The sequence below is a fragment of the Oncorhynchus gorbuscha genome, linkage group LG09, assembly GCF_021184085.1.
Source record: "Oncorhynchus gorbuscha isolate QuinsamMale2020 ecotype Even-year linkage group LG09, OgorEven_v1.0, whole genome shotgun sequence".
Taxonomy (NCBI): Eukaryota; Metazoa; Chordata; class Actinopteri; order Salmoniformes; family Salmonidae; genus Oncorhynchus; species Oncorhynchus gorbuscha.
Genome location: NC_060181.1, coordinates 13533749 through 13561600, shown reverse-complemented (window position 1 = coordinate 13561600; position 27852 = coordinate 13533749). Strand labels below are relative to the sequence as shown.

The window sequence follows — 27852 nt, the reverse complement described above, 5'->3', positions numbered from 1 at the left end:
GGGGTTGTTGACGAAAGGGGTGGTCGTCAAAAAGAAATTCCATCTGAGTCCTTACTCTATGTTTAGGTTCCTACTATCCATGTAGCCTTTATTAAACTACCTACCAATGGATATCCTGTGATGTACTATAATCTCTTACCATAACGGAGTTTAAATAAAAAAACAGTTCCCTTTAGAGTAGAATTCTCAGAACGATAGCTCACAACACCAAAACAAACCAAGGACCGCGCGAGCAACGAGAGACCTGGTTAATGTGGCCACACAAACACACACCTCCAACCCCAGAATGATCAGATGTGACGTAACATCGTTGTCAGAGACGACAGAGGACAGCGGAACACCACCCGTTTCTGTTTCTCTACCATCGATCTACCATCCCCACCCTGAGGCCAGCTCGCTCCCCACCCTCTCTAACTCAGACATTAGAACACTACTACAGCAGTGTGAATGACCATACGGTGTGTGGAGGGGAAGGGGGGATCCAGGCCTCCCAACAATGCTCCACATAGGGTTGAAGAATTCCTGGGAAGAATTCTCTCAATTCAATTTAAGGGCTTTATTGGCATGGGAAACATTTGTTAACATTGTTTATTATCTACTTCTCTTTCTTTGACAAAAGTGAAATAAACAATAAAAATGAACAGTAAACATCACACTTACAGAAGATATTTAAAATGTCATATTATCTCTCCCTCTCCCCTTCCCTGGCCAAACACTATCCCTACCAAACCCAACCCAGGGCTGTATGGTTGTGCTGTACAGAACCTCTGTACCAAGAGTGTACAGCCAAGACCCAGGCTTACATTTACATTTACATTTAAGTCATTTAGCAGACGCTCTTATCCAGAGCGACTTACAAATTGGTGCATTCACCTTATGACATCCAGTGGGACAGTCACTTAACAATAGTGCATCTAAAACTTAGGGGGGGTGGGGTGAGAGGGATTACTTAACCTAATATGTATGAGACCCACTGTCAGCCACAGCTGCTTTGGTCTGTGTGCCTTCTCTATAGCAGAGCTAATCGAGTAATCGAGTTCGGTTAGCCACGCAGATGGGGACGAATTTGATCGGGAATAAGGTGAAGACAATAAGGATGCCATTTCATGTGCTGCAACAATGCAGTTCACACAGTCAATATTCAAACAGTATTAGGCTACTGTTTTATATATGGGGAAAACACCACATGGGAAAATCTAATTTGCATATATTTAACTTTAACCTTAATTCATTTACAAAAATGTAATGTAAATTTAAAAATGACCATCGAAAATAATATAAGAATATGCTATGACGTGAAATTAGCCTATAGCAAAGTGTTTAAATACACGATGGATAAGGCAGGTTGGTGTCTGCCGTGTCCCTCCCCATCCTTAACTTCTAAACCTATGCCCGGGCCTTGTGGCCAACCATCCGGGGTCGTCTTGTTTCCAGAGAGGAAGGAACTAAACATGCAGTGTGATCCAATCCTTTTGCATTTCACCTGACAAATTAAGAGTCAAATTGTGGCTACATGCTCTTAAATCCCCTGACAGCTTGAATCCGAGTCAGGATAGGAAGTGATCGATATCAATTTGGTAACTGGTATCTGTAGTTCTTGTATATTTGGTAACTGGGATCTGTAGTTATAGTGTGTAAAAATATATATATATATATATATATATATATATATATATATATGTATGTATATGTGTGTAAATATATATATATATATATGTATGTATGTGTGTGTAAATATATATATATATATATGTGTGTAAATATATGTGTGTAAATACATATGTATGTGTGTAAATATATATATATGTATGTGTGTATATATATATATATATATATATGTATGTGTGTATATATATATATATGTATGTATGTGTGTAAATATATATATATATATGTATGTGTGTATATATATATATATATATATATATATATATGTGTGTGTGTGTATATATATATATATATATATATATGTGTGTAAATACATATGTATGTGTGTAAATATATATATATATATATATATGTATGTGTGTAAATATACATATGTATGTATGTGTGTAAATATATATATATATATATGTATTTTTATTTATTTATTTTACCTTTATTTAACCAGGCAAGTCAGTTAAGAACACATTCTTATTTTCAATGACGGCCTGGGAACAGTGGGTTAACTGCCTGTTCAGGGGCAGAACGACAGATTTGTACCTTGTCAGCTCGGGGGTTTGAACTCACAACCTTCCGGTTACTAGTCCAACGCTCTAACCACTAGGCTACGCTGCCGCCCCGTATGTAAATATGTATGTAATTACATATATGTATGTATGTGTGTAATTACATATATGTATGTATGTGTGTAAATATATATATATATATATATGTATGCATGTGTGTAAATATATATATATATATGTATGCATGTGTGTAAATATATATATATATATGTATGCATGTGTGTAAATATATATATATATATGTATGCATGTGTGTAAATATATATATATATATGTATGCATGTGTGTAATTACATATATGTATGTATGTGTGTAAATATATATATATATATGTATGCATGTGTGTAAATATATATATATATATGTATGTATGTGTGTAATTACATATATGTATGCATGTGTGTAAATATACAGCCCTGGATTGGATCGGGGTAGTGTTCGGCACACACACACAAACTACAGATCCCCAAGCACCAATACACACACACACACACACACACACACCAGATCCCAGTTACCAAATTGCTATTTATCACTTCCTATCCTGACTCTGATTCAAGCTGTCAGGGGAATTAAGAGCACTGTGAAAAAAACACTGTAGCGCAATTACAATGTACAACATTGCTGTTAGATTTCAGTAATTGCTTTGTAATTGTGTTGTAACAAGAGTTTGACCGTTTTTGTTCTTACACAAGTAGAATGTTTAATCTCATCCAGAAGCAGTTTTATATGTCCTATGGTCAGGACTATTCCAAATATGTGAATAACTTGCATCAATATATTAATCCTTTTCACATTGGTAATTTCACCAAGTAGGCTAATCGATGTTTGATATGAAGCTAACAGGGGGAATAACCCTTGGTGATGGTGCTCTTTCAAGAAGGCATAATGGTTTCAGTTGTCCTCTACATACAATGGCTATATGGCTATAGAAAACTATGATATGAAACAACCATACCATAATACCCCCCATTAATCCATACATTTAAGGGGGGACAAGGTCAGATGTTGCTGTGACGATCCATGATGCTGCTGGTATACATATGAACCCATTAGAGTCAAATTGTACCCATTAAAGTCCCATTGTAAGCTACTGGGACTTGATTTACCTCTCCTCCTGTTCAACCCGGGCCATCACACACCATCTATGGATTTGGGGGGGTCATCTAGAACAATGCCTCTAATTTAGCTGCCCCAAAGGGGAGGAAGGGAGAAATGCGCCAGAGGACATTCTGCTCTTTACTGTAAGAGAGCCATCAAAATGACATTTGAAGCAGAGCAGAGGCGTGGTTGGGTAGGCAGGGGTTCAGTTCCCCAAAGGCTAATGTGGTCAAGCCCTTGCCTTTGGCGACCTCTAGCTAGCAATCATCCAAGGTAATTGCTGATAACTAGTATGTGTACTGTTCTTGTGGCTATGGAAATGTAAATGAATCGAGGCTAGCTAGCCACCTATTACTTTTAGAATAGTACTGTAAGCTAATGGGACTCACACTGTTTCTGGCCTACATGCTAACTCGAACTAGACAGATTTGTTTAGCTAGTAATTGGTTTCTATAGTAATGTCACCATGAAACACATTTTATTTACGTAAACTGTAACGTTAGGTACTTAGATTGCCATGGGATCAGACTAGCTCCCATTTACTATGAAACATTAACGTCAGTTTCAAACTAGCAACTTTACATAGCCTCTCACCGGGGAAATGAAGCTGCCAGCTCCAACTAGCCCGGCTAGCAAGCTACTCGAAGTCAACTGTGCCTAAAACAGAAACTACTAAAACAAGCTAATTAGTTGGTTAGCTGTCTGTCTATTTTCCTTCTCAGATCATATTGGCTAGCTACAAAGAACTAAAAACATAAATGATAAAAACATAAATGAAGCAGGATGACACTTTACCTGTTTTGTCGGGTCATTCCTCCCGTGCTCAGAAGACAGGTGATGTCTCAGCAGCAAGGCCCGCTTGTAATTTCGACTACCTCTCACCAGCTCGTCGTTGTTTTTAGTGGGAATGTTGTGACACCAGGAGCAGGACATAAGTCCCGTCTCCTGACAAAATGTGAGCCATGGAAACTCCTGTAGCCATGAAGCTTGGAATTGGGGGTGTTTCTGGAGTAGCGTCCGCGGTCTCATTTCTACCCAAGATTCCCTGGCAGCTTCGCCTCTGTCGTCCTCGGATCCAGTGCCCCCGCTGCCCAAGTCAGCGCCGTCCTCGTTGTTCAGGCAGTTACCCGCTGTCCGGCTACTCCCTTCCCTGGACTCGTCTTCTCCGACAGTTACTGCCACCCAACCGACACGATCGTCTCCTACCCCGGCTGCCCATTTGCCCCCTTCCGGGTCCTCTTCCTCCTCAGCCTCTGGTTCTGCGCTATCGCTGACAGATCCCCCACCCTCCACTCTCCCTTGCGATGGTCCTTTTGCTCCCAGATCCCTATCCTCTTCTTGATCTGGCCTGTTCCCGTTCAAATGTCGGTCTTGACAGGCCTGGGCCTCCCAGCTGTTACTGTTGCCCCCACCGACACCACTGGAGCTGGTTACCGCTAATCCACCTCCTCCGAACGCCAGAGACCTGCGGTTTCTCTCTCCGGACATTTTCTTAATATATTAAAATCTACCACTTTCTTAACAATATTACTACTAATTTATATTTCTTTAAGTATTATATGGTACGGATCCGAATTAAATGGCTGGTTGTCGTTTTTTCCCGCTTTGGCCTCCTGGTGAGAGTATGTAGGTTATGCGGAAATAAATAAAGCTTTTAAACGCATAATGAATTTCAGGGTTCTAGCTGCGTCCGCGCAGGCTTGCAGAGGTCGAATGGCAACGACTTTCCCCATAATGCACCTCGATCAGAGAAAGGGGGGTAGTGGGGGGCTCATTTAAAGGAAGATGGGGGGTGCGGTTAACAGCATGGCGTCTTTTGTTTGAGTGGCTGCGCTCATTTTACGCGTGCTTCTCATCTATGTTTTCCTTCTCTTCAACCAATACATCCTTGTCCCCCTTTCATACCTCCTGCCAAGCGGGTTGACAGTCCCCTTGTATTAACTGCGTCAAACAGATCTTGTGCGCGTATCGTGTTTGTTTTCTACTAATTCCAATGGACAGGTAAAGCAAGTGATCCAACGCACAAGGTGTAGTGATGGTGGTGGTGACAGCCTACCGGTTACCACAGCCACAATGTCAACATTGGCTATATAGTAAAAAATCCAGATATTCTGTTGTTGCTGCTTTTGGGCAGTGGTGGAAAAAGTACCCGAATGTCATACTTGAGTAAAAGTAAAGATACCCAAATAGAAAATGACTTAAGTAAAAGTGAAAGTCAACCAGTAAAATACTACTCGAGTAAAAGTCTAAAAGTATTTGGTTTGAAATACACTTACCTATCAAAAGTAAATGTATAAGTACTTCCTAATTCATTATATTAAGCAAACCAGATGGCACAATTTTCTTGTTTTTAATGTATTTGTGGATAGTCGTGGGGCTCACTCCAACACTCAGACATAATTTACAAATGAAGCATTTGTGTTAATAACCGAGTCCAACAGATTAGAGGCAGTAGGGATGACCAGGGATGTTCTCTTGATAAGTGCGTGAATTTGGGCCATGTCCTGACGAGCATTCAAAATGTATCGAGTACTAGGGTTGTTAGGGTTGAGGCTAGGGTTAGGGAATGATTAACACTTTCATGGTTCTTTGCATACCAACTTTTCCCCCACTACTATTTCGATATTTTCAACAACAAAAAAATGTAATCCAACATCACTCCTTTTCTTTATTATGTACTTATAATACAATTAACTCAAACTCATTTAGTCCAAATGTAGGCTATATCTTTTATTAAAATAGATTTAGTGAAAAAACACAGCTATATCAGAGACAATGATATCATCAATCAATAACAATCAAAATAAGTAAATATGAATTGCTTGGAAATGTACATAGTCAAATGTGACTAAGTGGAATATTTTGCTATTCAAATGAGGTTTTGTTGATGAATAGACCAAAACAAGTAGCCCTAATTCCTTGGCTTAAACATGTATAATGATATAGTAATATATATATATATATATATATATATATATATATATATATATATATATATATATATATATATATATATATATATATATATATATATATATATATGTTTAAGTCAACATGATCAATAGTCTATAAAACATTTTTTTGGTATAAACCATTAGTTGTCAGGCCTGATTTTACATTGCTGTTGTTTTTTCCCCTCCAGATTATTGAAGTTAAAGATCCATACAAAATAGGGGAATTGATATTGATCTATTCTAGCCTATGTAATCCCATGGAAACTTGCTCCTGCTATGCTGCTCCAGCAGGTGGAAGCCTTTCATGATTCACTGAGTTGACTGACTGACAGCAGTTAGATTAATGAGTGGCATTGTTAGGCCTAGTGTTCAGTGTCCTGTTTCAAAGTCAGTATATTAAGGACTAAGCTAGGACACAGTGTTTGACTCTGCTTCTGGTAATGGCATGTGTTTTTAAAGCCTTGTCAGGTCTACAGCCAGAGAAAGGGGGGAGGGTAATAACATGTGCATGCCCAAAACAATCAGTGTCTCTCCATTTAAATGCCTCAAATGTGTGTTGTTGTACTACTGACACAATTGTGGTTGGAATTGCATGTCTTTTTTGTTGTTGTTGTTTGAATGGAAATGAATAGATCAATAATGATGAATGATGGCAGGTGTGTCAAGGCCACACCTCCTGTCTTTCACTAGTGCCTTCAGAAGCTATTCACACCCTTTGACTTGTTCAACATTTTGTTGTGTTACCGCCTGCATTTAAAATGGGATCAATTGATATGTTTTGTCTCTGACCTACACACAATACTCCACAATATCAAAGTGGAATAATATATATTTTTTTTAATATGCAAATTAATTAAACATTAAAAGCTGAAATGTCTTGAGTCAATAAGTAATCAACCCCTTTGTAATGGCAAGCCTAAATAAGTTCAGGAGAACATTTTGATAAAAAGTTTGAATAAGTTGGATGGACTTACTCTGTGTGTAGTAATAGTGTTGAACATGATTTTTGAATGACTACCTCATCTCTGTACCCCATACATACAGTACAATGATCTGTAACGTCCCTCATTCCAGCACCACATTTCCAACACAGATTAAACCACAAAAACCAGGGAAGTTTTCTACTGCCTCACAAAGAAGGGCACCTATTAGTAGATGGGTAAAATATCCCTTTGAGCATGCTGTTGTTATTACACTTTGGATGGTGTATCACTTTTTCAGGATAAAAAAAAATAACGGAATGGAGCAAAACACAGGCAAAATCATAGAGGAAAACCTGGTTCAGTCTGCTTTCCAATAATTCAACTTTCAGTAGGACAATAACCTAAAACACACGGCCAAATCTACACTGGGGTTGATTTCCAAGAAGACAGTGGGTGGCAGAGTTACTGTTGACTTAAATCTACTTGAAATTATATGGCAAAACCTGAAAATGGTTGTCTAGCAATGGTCAACAACCAATTTGGCAGAGCTTGAAGAATTGTGAAAAGAATAATGGGCACATATTGCACAATCTAGGTGTGGAAAGTTCTTAGAGACTTACCCAGAAAGACTCACAGCTGTAATCGCTGCCAAAGTTGATTCTAACATGTATTGACTCAGGGGGTTGAATACTTATGTAAATGTGATATTTCTCTATTTCATTTTCAATAAATTTGCAAAAATGTCTAAAAACATGTTTTCACTTTGGCATTGTGGGTTATTGTGTGTAGATGGGTGAGATAAACATCTATTTAATCCATTTTGAATTCAGGCTGTAACACAACAACATGTGGAATAAGTCAAGGGGTATGAATACCTTCAGAAGGCTCTGTACTTAGATCTTTCTTAAATTATTAATATATGGATATAGTCAAGGAAGTCTATGGTTATAGTCTGAGTCAAGTCGGAAGTGGTCTAGAAGATCCGTCTGCCACACATTAAATCCATTCATGTATGTTCAGACAGATCTCAGTTAGGCTATCCTACATGCATATGAAGAAATATACCATAGCAAAATGTGAAATATTAGTTTATCAGGCTTGATGTTTATTTTGTATTTTTTTAATTGAACCTTTATTTAAACTAGGCAAGTCAGTTAAGAATACATTCTTATTTACAACGATGCTGGGCCAATTGTGCGCCGCCCTATGGGCCTCCCAATCATGGCCCGTTGTGATACAGCCTGGAATCAAACCAGGGTCTGTAGTGGCGCCTCTAGCACTGAGACACAGTGAGACCTCTTTGCCACTCGGGAGCCCAAAATAATTAGTTTTGTGTGTTGAAATAGATCGTTTGATTAATGCGGTGAGCTCTCGCTGGCCCTTGAAAATCCAGGGGAGAGGGTGTAAATCTCGCGCCGGGCCGTACCCATATCCGCAGCAGGTCTCCAAGGTGAACAGCCTCTGGCATGTTAGAACAATGTAGATAAGAGAAGTCGGCAAGTCAGATCCGTAACTTCTGGATAAGGATTGGCTCTAAGGGCTGGGTCGGTCGGGCTGGGGAGAGAAGCGGGGCCGAGCTCGGGCCGCGGCTGGGGAGCAGTGATGGTATACCATAAAACAGGTTCAATGAGTTAGCCAGCTAACTTTGATCAACAGACAGAAAGATAAATAACTGTTGATTTTCTGGTTCATTGGGTGAGCTATACTTCGATATGTGTTTTTGTCTGTTGACTCAATTATACCATGCCCATCTCAAGCTTATCTTTCCCCCAAAACATGTTATTCAGAATATTTAGGCAAGTTAGCTGGATAACTCCTCGACTCTGCTTTGTATTATACCACTGTGGAGTTAAACAATTAACCACGTGCCTGGCTCTTGTTTACACTTTCTACGTACTCTACGGCTTGACGTCACAGAGGGCCCCACCCCTACTGCCTAGCAGCATGTGAGTGCGCAATACTGCTGGAGCGAAGTGGGGAACCTGCAAGTTTTTTGACCCAAAAAATAATAGCAGAAACAGCATACAGCGTAAGGATGGAGGAAGCAGATCAAGGTAATATATTTGCCATAGCAAATATTGCAAAATGACATTCATATTACTGACAAGCATTTTTTTTAAACACTGTTTAGTTTGTTTTAAACCAAAGTTAACCAGCTAGCTGTAGGCTAGCCCCGGGAAGCCTGTGGAAGTTCCATCACAGACAGAAATATATTTATAAGTAGCCAACGTAGTTCATCTGTGTCGTTTATAGTGGAGCAAATTAAGCATAGTGGGCAAAACAAGCAAGGAAGTGACCAAGCACAAGCTAGCGAGATGCTATTGGCGCGTTGCAGCATGTATTTACATATTTCCGTTAGGAACGTGTGAAGTGCGCGTGTGCACAAACGCAATTCTTTAAAACTTAGTGCATTGTGTTCGTAACATATTTATGTTTTGGCAACAGACGCATCTATTGAGATAAAATGTTTAATCGACGAGAAAATTAGCAAAATGTCGGCCCGGTTTTCTCCTAGTTCCGTCCTCTCCCACCCTTATGTGATGGTGAGAAAGTAACGTTTATTAACGGCAAGTTTATAGCCCCAGTGACGTGTCTGGGTTACCCCATCGGGATTCGTTATCATTTTGGTTCAATTGCAGAAATCAGTTTAAAGAGGGTTTTGAACCCGGTGTAAATCACTGATGCATCACAACACGTCAAACCAATCAAATGCCTTACTTGGGCGGAGCTCCGAAGGTGCTGTCCAGATTAGCGCGGTAGGAGAGACAGCGCGGTAGGAGAGACTGCGCGGTAGGAGAGACTGCGCGGTAGGAGAGACTGTGTGAGGACTAACGATGTCAACATAACACTGGTGACAAAACATTTTAGAAAGTTTGCAGGTTTTCACAGCTTTTATTTCGAGATGAGCTAAATCTGTGGCGAGGGGAGCAATGGTCTACAGTGGTGGTCATATCAATATTTGTGACGTTTCTGAAATGATGTTTGACTGTAAAGGCTAGCATAAGGGACAACAAGTAGCTAGTCACAATGAGGTTAGTTTTGAGAAAAGCCAGAAAACCTTGTACGCTACCAAGGTATAACTAACTTGTACTCTACCAAGGTATACCTAACTAGCTAGCTACTAGCTAGTTAATTTTCTCACACGATTATAAAGCCAACAAAATGTTTATTAAGACCAACTGTTTTGCCGGTTGTGGTAATACTATTAAAGTGTAGATGCCGATCACCATATAAGTTCAAAGATGAAAAAGCCTGGAAGGAGGAGAGATGACTAGAAACGATTCAGTTGGCCTTTTTATGTGTGCATTAATTGTTGTAGTAGAGGACCTTTTACATTTCAGGTAAAATAACAACTCAATGTTTATATCCCAGGACAAATTAGCTAGCAACAGCAAGCTAACTAGCTAAATTGCCATACATGTTTAATGCTTTTCGACCTGTCCCCAAATTAATGTAATTGGTTCAGAGTTTGTTTTGATATTTTAACCTGCGTGTCGTGATCGCGTTTAGTGTGGGGGGACAAAATACATTTATGCACGATGGTGCACGCGCGCAGCCGGTTTGGGTTCGGTGTTATCATAATTTTTTCTAGTTTTGGGAACAGAGAACTGTATTAAGATCAAATGTTTCATTGATGAGAAAATGTGCAGAATGTCGGACAAAATCCATCTGGTTCCATCTTCTCCCACTGCCCACTAGTGGGCTTCCTCTCACGACATATTTGGTAGTATATGCTCGCCAACGCAAGTTCAGCCTTCTGCAGAAGCTTGTAAAAAGGTTTGATATACAATACAAGTAAAACAAGAGACACTACATGGCCAAAAGTAAGTGGACACTCCTTTGAAATGAGTTGACTAAATCAGCCACGTACGTTGCTGACAGGTGTATGAAATGGAGCACACAGCAGCGCAGTCTTTATAGACAGACATTGGCATTAGTATGGCTGTACTGAAGAGGCTGCATCACATCCGGCCGTGATTGGGAGTCCCACAGGGCAGCACACAATTGGCCCAGCGTCGTCCGGGTTTGGCCGCGGTAGGCCGTCATTGTAAATAAGAATTTGTTCTTAACTGACTTGCCTAGTTAAATAAAAAAATAATATTTATTTTTAAAGAGCTCAGTGACTTTCAACATGGAACCGTCATAGGATGCCAGCTTTCCAACTGGTCAGTGCTGCCCTGCTAGAGCTGCCCCGGTCATCTGTAAGTGCTGTTATTGTGAAGTGGAAACGTATAGGAGGAACAACAGCTAGACCACACAAGTGCACAGAACGGGACCGGTTAGTGCTGGAAGTTTTTGTCTTTATTACTCAGACAATGACACAAGATATGGTTATTGAATGAATGGCAACGTAGAGCCTAATACAACCGATATGTTATATACTATATATACCAAAGTATGTGACTATGCAACACTCACTACCGAGTTCCAAACGGCCTCTGGAAGCAACGTCAGCACAAGAACTGTTTGTCGGGAGCTTCATGAAATGGGTTTCCATGGCAGAGCAGCCGCACACAAGCCTAAGATCACCATGCTTAATGCCAAGCGTCAGCTGGAGTGCTGTAAAGCTCGTCGCCATAGGACTCTGGAGCATGGTTTGGGCTAGGCTACTTAGTTCCAGTGAAGGGAAATCTTTATGCTACAAAATACAATGACATTCTAAACCATTCTGTGCTTCCAAATTTGTGGCAACAGTTTGGGGAAGACCCTTTCCTGTTTCAGCATGACAGTGCCCTATGTACACCGCAAGGTCCATACAGAAATGGTGTGTCGAGATCGGTGTGGAAGAACTTGACAGACTTGCACAGAGTGCTGACCTCGAACTCCATCTAAAACTTTTCTGATGAATTGGAACACCGACTGCGAGCCAGGCCTAATCGCCCAACATCAGCGCACGGCCTCACTAATGCTCTTGTGGCTGAATGGAAGCAAGTCCCTGCAGCAATGTTCCAACATCTAATAGAAAGCCTTCCCAGAAGAGTGGAGGCTGTTATAGCAGCAAAGGGGGACCAACTCCATATTAAAGCCTTCCCAGAAGAGTGGAGGCTGTTATAGCAGCAAAGGGGGACCAACTCCATATTAAAGCCTTCCCAGGAGAGTGGAGGCTGTTATAGCAGCAAAGGGGGACCAACTCCATATTAAAGCCTTCCCAGAAGAGTGGAGGCTGTTATCGCAGCAAAGGGGGACCAACTCCATATTAAAGCCTTCCCAGAAGAGTGGAGGCTGTTATAGCAGCAAAGGGGGACCAACTCCATATTAAAGCCTTCCCAGAAGAGTGGAGGCTGTTATAGCAGCAAAGGGGGACCAACTCCATATTAAAGCCTTCCCAGAAGAGTGGAGGCTGTTATAGCAGCAAAGGGGGACCAACTCCATATTAAAGCCTTCCCAGAAGAGTGGAGGCTGTTATAGCAGCAAAGGGGGACCAACTCCATATTAAAGCCTTTCCAGAAGAGTGGAGGCTGTTATAGCAGCAAAGGGGGACCAACTCCATATTAAAGCCTTCCCAGAAGAGTGGAGGCTGTCATAGCAGCAAAGGGGGACCAACTCCATATTAAAGCCTTTCCAGAAGAGTGGAGGCTGTTATAGCAGCAACGTTCCAACATCTAGTGGAAAGCCTTCCCAGAAGAGTGGAGGCTGTTATAGCAGCAAAGGGGGACCAACTCCATGTTAATGCCCATGATTTTGGAATGAGATGTTCAATGAGCAGGTGTCCACATACATTTGGCCAGGTAGTGTAGTTCAATATTGTACAATGCTCATGTCTTGTTTTTTTTTCTCCAAAATTCAAAGAACAAGGAAGTCTCTGTCTGGTCCTCAACTTCAAAACTCAACCTCAAGTTAACTGTTACTTTGTTGCACGCTTTTGAAAAAACGAAAGAAAGAAAATGAGTCATAATATTGGTTAACAATATATATATATATATACAATATTAATTCTCCGGTATTTTACAGAAATATATTTATGCTTTGTTGCTTTGCAGTTATTTTCACTGAAGTGGGTTGAAAATAAGCCTCACCATGTTTGCTGCTGGAACGCCGACACACCACACCTTTAGATGTGTCACTACTTTACTGTGTACCAAATACAGATTGTTCTGGGCTTGAATCAATAACCCATTGATTACCGTTTACTGTTAGCCATTTTTAGCTTTATGTAGACAGTCATCATTCAATTGTCACAGTTTGGATGAAGGCGTAGCCTGTTGACGTAGTAATGTTTGTTAGTTGGTAAGCTACACTGACGTGTACTGTTACCACTGTTCTTGTGGGTCATTTGTTTACAGGATGTTGGCTTGTAGTCTATCAGCACTCTTCAGTTTTACTGCCATCTCTGAACCGTTGTAAACAAATCCTGTCTCTACATGTATAGTCTAGTATTTTACGCCCAGAACTAGGCTACACATTGCACAAGAGCAATTCAGGTAGTAGCCTATGCCTCTTGAGCGTGTTGAGCAGCAACACTCTCTACTTCTGCTTCCTCTCTCCAGTCCCCTATGACCCCTCACCCCTCTGACCACTTCCCTGTTCTCCTTCCCCTCTTTCCTCCTACCGCGCAGTTTACCATTCCTTCCAACATTCCTCTTGGAAGGTGGTTTGATGCAGGGTCAGACATGTAGCAGCTGAATGCATCCTTCCTGGCTTTGACTCCATCCCTCTATCCTATCTATCTATCTATCTATCTATCTATCTATCTATCTATCTATCTATCTATCTATCTATCTATCTATCTATCTATCTATCTATCTATCTATCTATCTATCTATCTATCTATCTATCTATCTATCTATCTATCTATCTATCTATCTGTCTGTCTGTCTGTCTGTCTGTCTGTCTGTCTGTCTGTCTGTCTGTCTGTCTGTCTGTCTGTCTGTCTGTCTGTCTGTCTGTCTGTCTGTCTGTCTGTCTGTCTGTCTGTCTGTCTGTCTGTCTGTCTGTCTCTGTCTCTGTCTCTGTCTCTGTCTCTGTCTCTGTCTCTGTCTCTGTCTCTGTCTCTGTCTCTGTCTCTGTCTCTGTCTCTCCTGCTGGGCAGCCATCTGCCTCGTGGCTCCCTCTCCTTCCTCCTCTCCCTTCATGTCTGTCTGCTCACGTCTCGCTGCAGCAGGTATACAGGCTAGGGAGCCACGTGTTGTTTAAACAGCAGATTAACAGGATGATGCCAGAGACAGTCTGGTTTGTGTACTCTGCAGGAGGGGCTGCCAGGTAGGAAGGCCTTTGACCTGCTTTTCTTTTCTTTCAGCAGAAATTGAGTGATCTGCTATGCAGGATGCTGTTTCCTGAAGTCAATCTGCTCGTTTTGTAGTATGTCTTTTTTTTGATAACATTGCATCTTTTTATGATGCTATTGCATCTAAGTAGTTTTTTAAAATCAAAAGCAGACCTGGCATTTAATAGCCTGCAAAAGGCAGCGTTCTTGACATACCACTGGAAATATGAAAAAGCAATCCTTTTTATGACCTTCGTCCATTTTCAACTCTGAACAGTTTGTCACAGTGAACTCTTGTGCATGGATATGAATTGGCTCCGTTGCCAAGGTTTTCATCAGGGTGTCGTGACCACTAGTCCACGGTTTTTCTTCTTAGGCAGCTGTCATGGCAACAGAGTGAGGTTCAGTTGGCTGCCAGAGCTTCAGGTAAAAGCTACAGGAGTGATGATCTGTATCTGGAGCCAAATGACTATTATCAGCCACAGGGCCTAGGTTTCAAACATTAAGCATAAATTCAGATGAAAGAGTACATTTCTGGCTATTTTAAGACCCCTTTTTGAGGCATTTCCCTGGTATGAATATAGAGTGGTATCTCTTTTGAGGCATTCCCCTGGTATGAATATAGAGTGGTATCTCTTTTGCAGGCACTCCCCTGGTATGAATATAGAGTGGTATCTCTTTTGCAGGCACTCCCCTGGTATGAATATAGAGTGGTATCTCTTTTGCAGGCACTCCCCTGGTATGAATATAGAGTGGTATCTCTTTTGCAGGCACTCCCCTGGTATGAATATAGAGTGGTATCTCTTTTACAGGCACTCCCCTGGTATGAATATAGAGTGGTATCTCTTTTGAGGCACTTGCATCTCAGTTGTTAGCTGAGCCACTTGAGATCCTGGTTAGAGTCCATGCCCTGTCGCAGTCGGCCGCCACCGGGAGACCCATGGGGCGACGGACAATTGGCCCAGCGTCATCCTGGTTAGAGTCCAGGCCCTGTCGCAGTCGGCCACCACCGGGAGACCCATGGGGCGACGGACAATTGGCCCAGCGTCATCCTGGTTAGAGTCCAGGCCCTGTCACAGTCGGCCACCACCGGGAGACCCATGGGGCGACGGACAATTGGCCCGGCGTCATCCTGGTTAGGGGAGGGTTTGGCTGGCAGGGATATCCTTGTCTCATTGCGCACTAGCAACTCCTGTGGCAGGCCGGGTGCAGTGCACGCTGACACGGTTGCTAGGTGTACGGTGTTTCCTCCGACACATTGGTGCGGCTGGCTTCTGGGTTAAGTGGGCATTATGTCAAGAAGCAGTGTGGCTTGGTTGGGTTGTGTTTCAGAGGACGCATGGCTCTCGACCTTCGTCCTCCTGAGTCCGTACTAGAGTTGCAGCGATGAGACAAGACTGTAACTACCAATTGGATACCACGGAATTGGTGAGAGAAAGGGGTAAAAAAAAATATATATATATTTTTCAGCTACCCTCTACAACAAAGGCCTGAAAAGGAACTGTTTTACCAGGAGGTGGGGAAGGGCTTCATTGTACGGTTTACCGGTGTAACTGAGAAGAGTTACCTAAGGAATGGCTCCAGTTCAGTTATCCTATACTTCTCCACCTGTGCTTGTTTAGATGACCTGAGTTGATAACAGACACCCTGTTCTTCCCCTTCTGTCAGTTCCACAGTTTCCATCGGTTACTTAACTAGTTAAATAAAGGTATACATTTTTTTAACTACAGTGTCCTCTCACAGGCTGACTATCGCTCACGTTGCAAAATAAATTTAGACATACATATTCAATTATTGCACACACACTGCTCCGGCGCGCAGTGTGTGTGCCAAGGGCTAAAATAGAAGTCAGTTCTATTTCTAAGTCCTGCCTCTCCCATCTCCTCATTGGTTCATAGAGGCAGGTACCCATGTGCCATCTCATTGGTTATACCCACGTGGGTGACTGAAAGATGAACGAGGTCGGTGGCAGTAATGCACTTAATTTATGAAAGTTGCCAATCGCAATATAAAGTCAAGAGAAGAAAAAGCCTGGAAGGAGGAGAGATGACTAGAAACGATTCGGGTTGGCCGTTTTATGTGCGGATTAATTGGCGGGGTAGAGGACCTTGTGCATTTCAGGTAAAATAACAACTGTGTATATCCCAGGACAAATTAGCTAGCAACAGCAACCTAGCTAAATAGGACAAATTATCTAGCAAGTGCAAGCTAGCTAGCTAAATTGCCATAAATGTTTAATGCTTTTCGACCTGTCCCCAAATTAATATAATTGGTTCAGAGTTTGTTTTGATATTGTAACCTGCGTGTCGTGATCGCATTTGGTGTGGGGGGACAAAATACTTTTATGCACGATGGCACGCGCAAGCAGCTGGTTTGGGTTCCGTGTCAGGGGTCACTGGAAATGTCTCTCCCTCCCTGGGAATATCTGACGGTTAAATAGGATGTATTTATTTTGTCTTATCTAGCCCTCTGTTATGATGTGGAGACAACGTGTGAGCTGCAATTGACCTCAAAAGTGGGCCAAAGAGATATTTTTATTTTAACGGTTTGACTGAAAGTGTGAATGTGGATCAAAAGTAAGAAGAAGGATGAAAGCACAGGCCTAGAAGCTTGGGCCTGTATGATGGAAGCTTGGGCCTGTATGATGGAAGCTTGGGCCTAGAAGCTTGGGCCTGTATGATGGAAGCACAGGCCTAGAAGCTTGGGCCTGTATGATGGAAGCTTGGGCCTAGAAGCTTGGGCCTGTATGATGGAAGCTTGGGCCTAGAAGCTTGGGCCTGTATGATGGAAGCTTGGGCCTAGAAGCTTGGGCCTGTATGATGGAAGCACATGCCTAGAAGTTTGGGCCTGTATGATGGAAGCTTGGGCCTAGAAGCTTGGGCCTGTATGATGGAAGCACAGGCCTAGAAGTTTGGGCCTGTATGATGGAAGCTTGGGCCTAGAAGCTTGGGCCTGTATGATGGAAGCTTGGGCCTAGAAGCTTGGGCCTGTATGATGGAAGCACAGGCCTAGAAGCTTGGGCCTGTATGATGGAAGCACATGCCTAGAAGCTTGGGCCTATATGATGGAAGCACAGGCCTAGAAGCTTGGGCCTGTATGATGGAAGCACAGGCCTAGCAGTTTTGTAGTTGTCTCAATGGTTATACCCAAATACCTACATCTATTTTATGTAGTTTAAGGTTAACATTTACATTTACATTTAAGTCATTTAGCAGACGCTCTAAGGCTGGAAATCTCTGTCTCTATTACTCAGACAATGAAATAAGATATGGTTATTGAATGAATGGCAATGTAGAGTCTAACACAACCGATATGTTATGTACTATATATACAAAAATATGTGACTATGCAACACTCACTACCGAGTTCCAAACTGCCTCTGGAAGCAATGTCATCACAAGAACTGTTTGTCGGGAGCTTCGTGAAATGGGTTTCCATGGCCGAGCAGCCGCACACAAGCCTAAGATCACCCTGCTTAATGCCAAGCGTCAGCTGGAGTGGCATAGAGCTTGCCGCCATAAGACACTGGAGCAATGGAAACGCCTTCTCTGGAGGGATGAATCACGCTTCACCATCTGGCAGTCTGACGGACGAATCTGGGTTTGGCCAGGTGAACGCTACCTGTCCGACTGCATAGTGCCAACTGTAAAGTTTGGTGGAGGAGGAATAATGGCCGTGGCTGTTTTTTGTGGTTCGGGCTAGGCCCCTTAGTTTCAGTAAAGGGAAATCTTAACACGACAGCATACAATGACATTCTAGATGATTCTGTGCTTCCGACTGTGTGGCATCAGTTTGCTGTTTCAGCATGACAGTGCCCCCATGCACAAAGCAAGGTACATACAGAAATGCTGTGTCAAGATCGGTTTGGAAGAACTTGACTGGCCTTCACAGAACCCTGACCTCAACCCCATTGAACACCTTTGGGATGAATTGGAACGTCGACTGCAAGCCAGGCCTAATCGCCCAATATCAGTGCCCGGCCTCACTAATACTCTTGCAGCTGAATGGGAGCAAGTTCACGAAGTAACGTTCCAGCATTTAGTGGAAAGCCTTCCCAGAAGAGTGGAGGCTGTTATAGCAGCAAAGATGGACCAACTCCATATTAAAGTCTTCCCAGAAAAGTGGAGGCTGTTATAGCAGCAAAGGGGGGACCAACTCCATATTAATGCCCATGATTTTGGAATGATATGTTGGATGAGCAGGTGTCCACATACTTTTGGTCATGTAGTGTATCTTATGGCAACGTTATCATATAATTTATCTATGGCGCTTAGTAACGCAACCCAGATAATCCACTTAAATACATTATTCTGAACATTTCTTCACAAATTATTTCCAAATAATCTCCTTTAATAATGTAGCATGACCGACCGCAAGCTAGCTCTACAACGGAACAGCTTTAAAACTGAGTTTTCTCCTTTTTCTCTGAGATGCGGCCTCACTTGACAATATTAATTACTCTTAAGACTGGTGTCATGGCAAAGTTACTATAATTAGATTTCAATAAGAAACAACTAGCTCCATTTGAGTGGTCTGACTCTTGTAGGAAGTCTTTCAGAATCTGAGACGTCAGCATCCGGCCCCTCCAGCCACGACCGAGGCGACACGGACACATCTCTCTACCTGCAAGGCCTGGTTAAAACGTCAAGGAGCGTCACAGAGGGAACTGGAGATTTATGTCTTCGTCAGAAGTAGCCTAACCGATTCCTACATGTTGCTGATTTCCCTCAGTGGTGTAGATCAGCCCATGTGCAGCTTTCTATGTGTGAAGGATATAAGTGGCCTTATGAAACTTAAACCTGTTCAAAACTATTTCACACCCTTCCACCACATGTCTCTTGCGTACAAGTATGCGGATATAAATGATATCTGAATGACAGAAATGGCCAGTAGTTGTCATCAGAGATGTTTGTAATTGAAACGAGAAGCTCGAATTGTCATTAGGTTTATTGACATTTGGCCTATCCTGTACTCTTGAAAAATCATCATTCACTTCCTGAATCTGTGTTTAAAAGCAGGGGATTGGTTGAAGTCCCAGTGTGTTGATGTGTCATGATGAATGACTCATGATTTACATTTACATTTAAGTCATTTAGCAGACGCTCTTATCCAGAGCGATGTGTCCATATGTCATTTGCTCTGCCTCCTTAGTGTCTGTCACCAACATTTTCTCTCTGAGCTTCTATTACAGCTGCTTACCCAATGCTCCAGTGAGGAGAACCTGCCATGCAGCCTCCCATGTAAATACTATATGACAGGGATCGTCAACTAGATTCCATTTTTTTTCTTGAGCAGATGGTTGGGGGACCAGAACATAATTAAGCAATAAGGCCCGAGGGGGTGTGGTATATGGCCAATAAACATTGGCTAAGGGCTGTTCTTAGGCACGATTCAACGCAGAGTGCCTGAACACATGCCTTAGCCATGGTATATTGTCCGTATATCACAAACCCCCGAGGTGCCTTATTGCTATTATAAACTGGTTACCAATGTAATTATACCAGTAAAAAATAAATATTTTTTCCATACCTATGGTGGTATATATATGGTCTAACATACCACTGATATATCAGACCATATTCCACGGCTGAATCAGCATTCGGGGATCGAACCACCCAGTTCATAATTACAAATAATTTGTAGACTTCAAATTGACTGCAAGTAGCCCAAACAGATATGTTTGACTAAGACAATAATTTCAAACCTTGTTTATATTTGTATACAATCACATGTCTCTCTATCATACGTGGGAACACTTGGGGGAAGATTTCTTAAATTAAAATCACTTGGAGCAACATTTCCTGGTGTTTTTGCAGTCTTTTATGTCAAACAATAAAATGAAAGACATTTGCTCAGAACTTGGGGTCCAAATTAAACCGGGTCGCCAGTTGTGGAATCCTGCTGTATAACGTGGCCTGGGCTGTACCTGCTGCTGTTGACCTAAGATGTACAGGATCAATCAGACTAACTTTGCATTTAGACCTGACTTGTTTTAACACTGCTATTGGCTTGAATTGGGGTTATAAAACTTTAGGTTATGCTAACTGTTGCAACTCAAAATGTTTCTTTAACAAATAGGCTACAGAGATGCATTATGGTAATACCAAGCGGAAGACAGTGATACAGCAGACCAGATAGTGGTTTATTTTCAGGGAAATCTCCAGTGGAACATTATCCTAAACATAACAGGATAGGACTTGTCAGATTCCTTGTCATGTCATCTGTAATGGAATGTCCATTCCATACTTCTTCTATCCCTGAAGGGTCTGCTCATCTGTTGATATTACTTCACTTCCCTCCTAGTCAGTCCCCTGATCAAAGACCAGGCCTGCATGAGAAGGATCACAGAAGAAAAGCCTGCAGTCTCCCATCTTTGATCGCATTCAGTTGTTAACTTCGTTATTATTCGAGGCAAGACCCCTTGATAGCCCCACTTCCTTACTGTTCAGGATTCCATGGACAGGATTACTGTTCAGGATTCCATGGACAGGATTACTGTTCAGGATTCCATGGACAGGATTACTGTTCAGGATTCCATGGACAGGATTACTGTTCAGGATTCCATGGACAGGATTACTGTACAGGATTCCATGGACAGGATTACTGTTCAGGATTCCATGGACAGGATTCCATGGACAGGATTACTGTTCAGGATTCCATGGACAGGATTACTGTTCAGGATTCCATGGACAGGATTACTGTTCAGGATTCCATGGACAGGATTACTGTTCAGGATTCCATGGACAGGATTACTGTACAGGATTCCATGGACAGGATTACTGTTCAGGATTCCATGGACAGGATTCCATGGACAGGATTACTGTTCAGGATTCCATGGACAGGATTACTGTTCAGGATTCCATGGACAGGATTACTGTTCAGGATTCCATGGACAGGATTACTGTACAGGATTCCATGGACAGGATTACTGTACAGGATTCCATGGACAGGATTACTGTACAGGATTCCATGGACACGATTACTGTTCAGGATTCCATGGACACGATTACTGTTCAGGATTCCATGGACAGGATTACTGTACAGGATTCCATGGACAGGATTACTGTACAGGATTCCATGGACAGGATTACTGTTCAGGATTCCATGGACAGGATTACTGTTCAGGATTCCATGGACAGGATTACTGTTCAGGATTCCATGGACAGGATTACTGTACAGGATTCCAACAACACCGTGCTGTAAACTGTTGCCATTGGGATTTCATTACAGGGTCTATTTCTTTGTGGATTTTCCATCAGAGCTTGAGATTTGGCCGGGCTGTCGACTGGCTGTAAGTTAAAGGGGAGCCCAGAATGTCTGGGGGAACACTGACAGTACAGTCAGTTGTAGAGGGGCCCAGAATGTCTTGGGGAACACTGACAGTACAGTCAGTTGTAGAGGGGCGCAGAATGGCTGGGGGAACACTGACATTACAGTCAGTTGTAGAGGGGCGCAGAATGGCTGGGGGAACACTGACATTACAGTGAGGGGTCTCTTCGTCTCCACACTGTCTGGCTTCCCTACTGCCAATGACTGACTGTGGCTAGCCACAGCTGTGATGGGTCTGGGCTAGAGAGTCGTCTTCCAGCCAGCCAATGTCCCATGATTCCTGTTTTGGCCCCACCACCATGTGACACGGATAATTCCTGTTTGTGCCTCACCACAACCATGTGACACGGATGATTCCTGTTTGGGCCTCACCACAATCATGTGACACGGATAATTCCTGTTTGGGCCTCACCACCATCATGTGACACGGATGATTCCTGTTTGGGCCTCACCACCATCATGTGACACAGATGATTCCTGTTTGGGCCTCACCACCATCATGTGACACGGATGATTCCTGTTTGGGCCTCACCACCACCATGTGACACAGATGATTCCTGTTTGGGCCTCACCACCATCATGTGACACGGATGATTCCTGTTTGGGCCTCACCACCATCATGTGACACTGTGCGTCTGTAATATTATCCTAATGGATTAGAGGCTGTGGTGTATTAAACACTTAAAGAACATCTTTGTTCCAGTCTGACCGTGATGGCTGCTGTTTTGTGGTGGGGGGGGTGACCACAACTTGGGTAGAATCAAGAGGATAACCTGTGCCTAAATGGAGAAGCTGCATGGATTTAACAACAGTTAGTCTATTACTCAATTTCCTCTTATGGTAAAACAAGTGTACAGTTATACTAGTTGAGTAGGAAGTGTGACTATTCAGCTTACAGGGTTGCTTTCTGTGATCCGTGACTGAATTTTGCTGTCTATTTTCATGTAGGCTTGTTTACGAGCGTGTCTCTAGGCTGTTCTGTAATGTCATCTTATTGAGTGATGCATGCTTTGGCAGCCCGCCAACAAGGACCAGTCGGGAAAGCAAACATCCGGGATAAAATTATTTTCACTGACTGCAGAGAGAATGAAGAGACAAGGTTAACCTGTCCTTGATTTTTGTGTGTGTGTGTGTGTGTGTGCGTGTCTGCCTGCTAGTGAGGAACTTGCTGATTGGAAGCAGTGTAAGGCCTCATTGTTACCAAACTCGGATCACAGCCTTGCGATACTGTAACAGACTCTGCTTCATATATCCCACTGGTCCCTAATCTCTACAAAGGAAAACGTGCAGGCTAGTTTATATAGTTCAAAATCCAACCCCCATGGTTGCTAGGACATATGTCCCTTACCAAGACAAAGTCAGCCTCATTGGTCTACTGGTTCTATGAATTTGGGATCTATCATCCCACAACTGTCCCAGAGTTTTGGAATATACTATTTATTTCTCGCACAGAACGACAAGCTGACCAATTGAATAAGTAAAACTAGTCTACTATGTGGGATAGTAGATTGACATAGGCTAGTGCTTTTGCTGCTCGTTACTCGTCTTGTTGGCTGAGGGAAAAGTTTTTTAAAAATCTTCAAATGCGCATCGGAATTCGGTAAGAAGGACATACACTGTTGCATCCTCGAGTTGCATGTTCTTTTAATATAAACTAGCATCATCTAAATGTGCTTCCTGTCATTCTGAGCACTTTGGGTGGACGCCCTTATCAGGTTATGCACCCAATGCATATGAGTCCGGTAAATTTCTCAAATGTCGGGTAAATTTTAAATGCTGGTCAAATGTCCGGCACCACATTTTCCTGGCGGAAACCCTGGCCTGTACTGTACACCAGCTCAGGCGTCGTATAGGCTATCAGTATCACGGACAGTGAGCTCAGTATTGGGACACTGACCATTTTTGTTTTGTTTTGGCTCTGTACTGAAATTATACAATGATTATGAGGTCAAAGTGCAGACTGTCAGCCTTCCTTTTCATCCGTATCGGGTGAACCATTTACAAATTACAGAACTTTTTGTACAATTTTAGGGGACCAAAAGTTTTGGGACGAATTCACTTACACTGCATTCGGAAAGTGTTCAGACCCCTTGACTTTTTCCACATTTTGTTACGTTACAGCCTAAAATTGATTAAATTAAATCCTCAGCAACCTACACACAATACCCCATAAAGACTAAATGAAAACAGGTTTTTGGAATTTTTACAAATGTATGAAAACTAAAAAAAACATATCTTATTAAATAAGTATTCAGATCATTTGCTCTGAAACTCAAAATTGAGCTCTGCTGCATCCTGTTTCCATTGATCATCTGCTTTGAAGGTCCCCAAGAACACAGTGGCCTCCATCATTCTTAAATGGAAGAAGTTTGGAACCACCAAGACTCTTCCTAGAGCTGGCCGCCCGGCCAAACTGAGCAATCAGTGGAGAAGGGCCTTGGTCAGGGACGTGACAAAGAACCCGATGGTCACTCTGACAGAGCTCCAGAGTTCCTCTGTGGAGATGGGGAAAACCTTCCAGAAGGACAACCATCTCTGCAGCACTCCAGCAATCATAAAAACCTGCTCCAGAGCACTCATCACTGCATTGGCAGGACATGAAGTCTATGGCTCTTTCCACATGCAGCTGCCTGTACAGGAACAATTCTTTGTTTTATTATTTTAACCTTCATTTAACTAGGCATGTCAGTTAATAAGAACACATTCTTATTTACAATGACTGCCTAACCCGGATTGGCGCTGGGCCAATTGTGCTCTGCCCTATGGATCTCCCAATCACAGCCGGTTGTGATACAGCCTGGAATCGAACCAGGGTCTGTAGTGACATGCCAGTACCTTAGACCGCTGCGCCATTCGGGAGCCCAGCCTAGCTCCCTGGTCTCTCTGTTCAGTAACAGTACAGCCTAGCTCCCTGGTCTCTCTTTTCAGTAACAGTACAGCCTAGCTCCCTGGTCTCTCTGTGCAGTAACAGTACAGTCTGGTCTCTGTGCAGTAACAGTACAATCTGGTCTCTGTGCAGTAACAGTACAGTCTGGTCTCTCTGTTCAGTAACAGTACAGTGTGGCTCCAGGCTGGACAATCTGAACTGGATTAGCAGCTCGCTATAATCTGGGACACTGCCGATTACGCCTGCTTCCATCTCACGGGCCTGCCCTCTCCCGGGCCTGAGCTTGTCATGTGACTAACTGACAAATGGAACCCTGTATTTCCTTAGATGGCAGTGGTGGGCAACTGACGGAGGGAGGGATGAGAGGGGGAGAGTGACCAGGGCTGGATACTGGAGCTGGAAGGTTGGTGTAATTGTCACAGAAGAGCTCCTGCATGCCATAAACTCTAGCTAGCCTAGCAGCTTCATGCTCTTTTACTTTAAAGACCTCCTGATTGTGCTGAATCGGAATCTGTGGATGGCAGCAATCCACCAGTGGCCTTTGCGATTATTTACAACAGACAAGCCAAGTTACCGGGTGACTGACTGTGATTGTGGTGGTTGGTGATTGCAGCGTCGGTAGAGAGTGAAGGGGAAAGGGAAGGTAACTCATTAACACCACAGAATGACTGTAGTTAAGCTGCCTCGGCCTGCCTGTCTGGCTGCTTGTCATATGAGCCTGCAGCAGAAAGACAGAACCAGACAGACAGACAGACAGACCCAGAGACGGACGGACAGACAGACAGACCCAGAGACGGACGGACAGACAGACAGACCCAGAGACGGACGGACAGACAGACAGACCCAGAGACGGACGGACAGACAGACAGACCCAGAGACGGACGGACAAACAGACAGACCCAGAGACGGACGGACAGACAGACAGACCCAGAGACGGACGGACAGACAGACAGACCCAGAGACGGACGGACAGACACAGACCCAGAGGCGGACGGACAGACAGACAGACCCAGAGACGGACGGACAGACAGACAGACCCAGAGACAGACGAACAGACAGACCCAGAGACGGACGAACAGACAAGACCCAGAGACGGACGGACGGACAGACCCAGAGACGGACGGACGGACAGACCCAGAGACGGACGGACGGACAGACCCAGAGACGGACGGACGGACAGACCCAGAGACGGACGGACGGACAGACCCAGAGACGGACGGACGGACGGACAGACCCAGAGACGGACGGACGGACAGACCCACACACACACACACACACACACACACACACAACACAGAAGTGCCGTGTGCTTCCAGACCAGGAGACAGGAGAGGACAATCAGAGCAGTGAGTGAGTTGCATGCGCCCTGTCACATGCAGGAAATTAGTGGCAGCAGCAACAGGGTTCTATGAGTCGTTGTAGTGGGAGGCCGGCCAGCTAGCCAGCCACCTAACCCATCCAGGCAACAGCAATGGACCCTCTGGAGCAGGAATACAAGTCTCCATTTGACTTTGAGCAGGGGGTGAATAGCAGCTACCTCTATCTGTCTCCCAGCTTCAATGTAACACCACCAGGCTCACCGCAAGTGACTGTCACAGCCAGAGGTAACCAGAGCAGTGTGTGGGGGAGTGAGTGAGGAAGTTTGTATTTGTTATAGGGTGTTTGGAAAGGGAACAAGTGATAGAGTGGGTGGGAGGGGGTCATGTGAGAGAGAGGGGGATGGATTATTTGAGTTTCTTGATTTGTGAGTGTGTGGGCAGGGGGCGTTTGTGTGACTGCCTACTTTTGCCATCACATCCTGACCTGTTGAGTAAGAGGGTCTGTTTGGAGCAGATGTCAAACAGACTTCGTTCTGACAAGCTCACAATGAACACACTCATAGAAAGAAACCTAGAATTGTTTCAAACCTAAAGTGGTTTAGTCAAACCTAGAAGGGTTTCAAACCTAAAGTGGTTGAGTCAAACCTAGAAGGGTTTCAAACCTAAAGTGGTTTAGTCAAACCTAGAATGGTTTCAAACCTAAAGTGGTGTTGTTAAACCTAGAATGGTTTCAAACCTAAAGTGGTGTTGTTAAACCTAGAATGGTTTCAAACCTAAAGTGGTGTTGTTAAACCTAGAATGGGTTCAAACCTAAAGTGGTGTTGTTAAACCTAGAAGGGTTTCAAACCTAAAGTGGTGTTGTTAAACCTAGAAGGGTTTCAAACCTAAAGTGGTGTTGTTAAACCTAGAAGGGTTTCAAACCTAAAGTGGTGTTGTTAAACCTAGAAGGGTTTCAAACCTAAAGTGGTGTTGTTAAACCTAGAAGGGTTTCAAACCTAAAGTGGTGTTGTTAAACCTAGAAGGGTTTCAAACCTAAAGTGGTGTTGTTAAACCTAGAAGGGTTTCAAACCTAAAGTGGTGTTGTTAAACCTAGAAGGGTTTCAAACCTAAAGTGGTGTTGTTAAACCTAGAAGGGTTTCAAACCTAAAGTGGTGTTGTTAAACCTAGAGCGGTTTAATGGCATCGTAGGAGCTTGGTCAAGCTATGAGAAATGACAAAGATGGTATCATAGGCAAATCCCTTTAAACAAATATTAGTCAAAGAATGTATAACAAAGAGTTTAAGTGACTGTTTAACTATGCTGGCAGTCCTGTGTGTGTGGGGGGCCTTAGGTGGTTCAGCAGTCAACACAGTTCAGGGATAAAGGCTAGAAAAATCATGCATTGAAAAAAAAATGGGGAAAAAAACGTATTAAATATCATATATTTTTTTAATTGGTTAATTTTCAGTGAATTTCCTGGTTTGAGAGAGTTAAATAGGAAGTGAGCCTGTTGTCAGTACAGAAACCAAGGACTCTAGGCCATGTAAGGTAGAACCCCCCTCCCCTCCCCATGATCTGGGCTGATGGTGTAGGTTACTCAGATCTGTCACTGTCATCAGTATGGAGAGCTGGACCGCTGACACCTGAGTGGCACTGCCTTGTCATCAAGAGGAGGGAGGAGAGACAATAGAAAGTGAGAGGTCAGGGAAAGGTGAGAGTGTAAAATGTCTTGAGCATTTGATCTAATTTGATTAAGCATAGATCTACACAATTTTCTCTCTCTCATTGAATTGGGTACAGTCATATCTAACTGACAGGAAACAGTCTACCTATATCAATGGTTCATTTTCTTCCCCTAATGTGTTAAACTGTGGAATACCGCAGGGCATCTGCCTTGGGCCACTTCTCTACTTAATATACACCA

General features: G+C 43.1%; 2 protein-coding genes across 6 annotated transcripts in view; one reads left to right on the top strand and one right to left on the bottom strand.

The window, feature by feature from the left end:
• LOC124043185 (zinc finger and BTB domain-containing protein 10-like) overlaps positions 1–5073 on the bottom strand; it is a 34025-nt gene extending 28952 nt beyond the window's left edge. The window contains exon 1 of the mRNA XM_046361470.1: positions 4128–5073. Coding sequence (XP_046217426.1) covers positions 4128–4820 — 693 coding nt within the window. The 5' untranslated portion in view covers positions 4821–5073. The remainder of the gene's footprint in view (positions 1–4127) is intronic.
• A 4041-nt stretch (positions 5074–9114) lies between these two features.
• Positions 9115–27852, top strand: part of LOC124043184 (tumor protein D52-like) — a 41561-nt gene continuing 22823 nt past the window's right edge. Inside the window, exon 1 of one of the 5 annotated variants that reach the window (XM_046361468.1) lies at positions 9115–9263. In XM_046361468.1, the coding sequence (XP_046217424.1) occupies positions 9245–9263 (19 nt within the window). In that variant the 5' untranslated portion in view covers positions 9115–9244. Of the gene's footprint in view, positions 9264–22475; positions 22554–25978; positions 26234–27852 lie in introns of those variants that run through there. The other 4 variants (XM_046361467.1, XM_046361465.1, XM_046361469.1 and 1 more) reach the window with 4 other exon arrangements.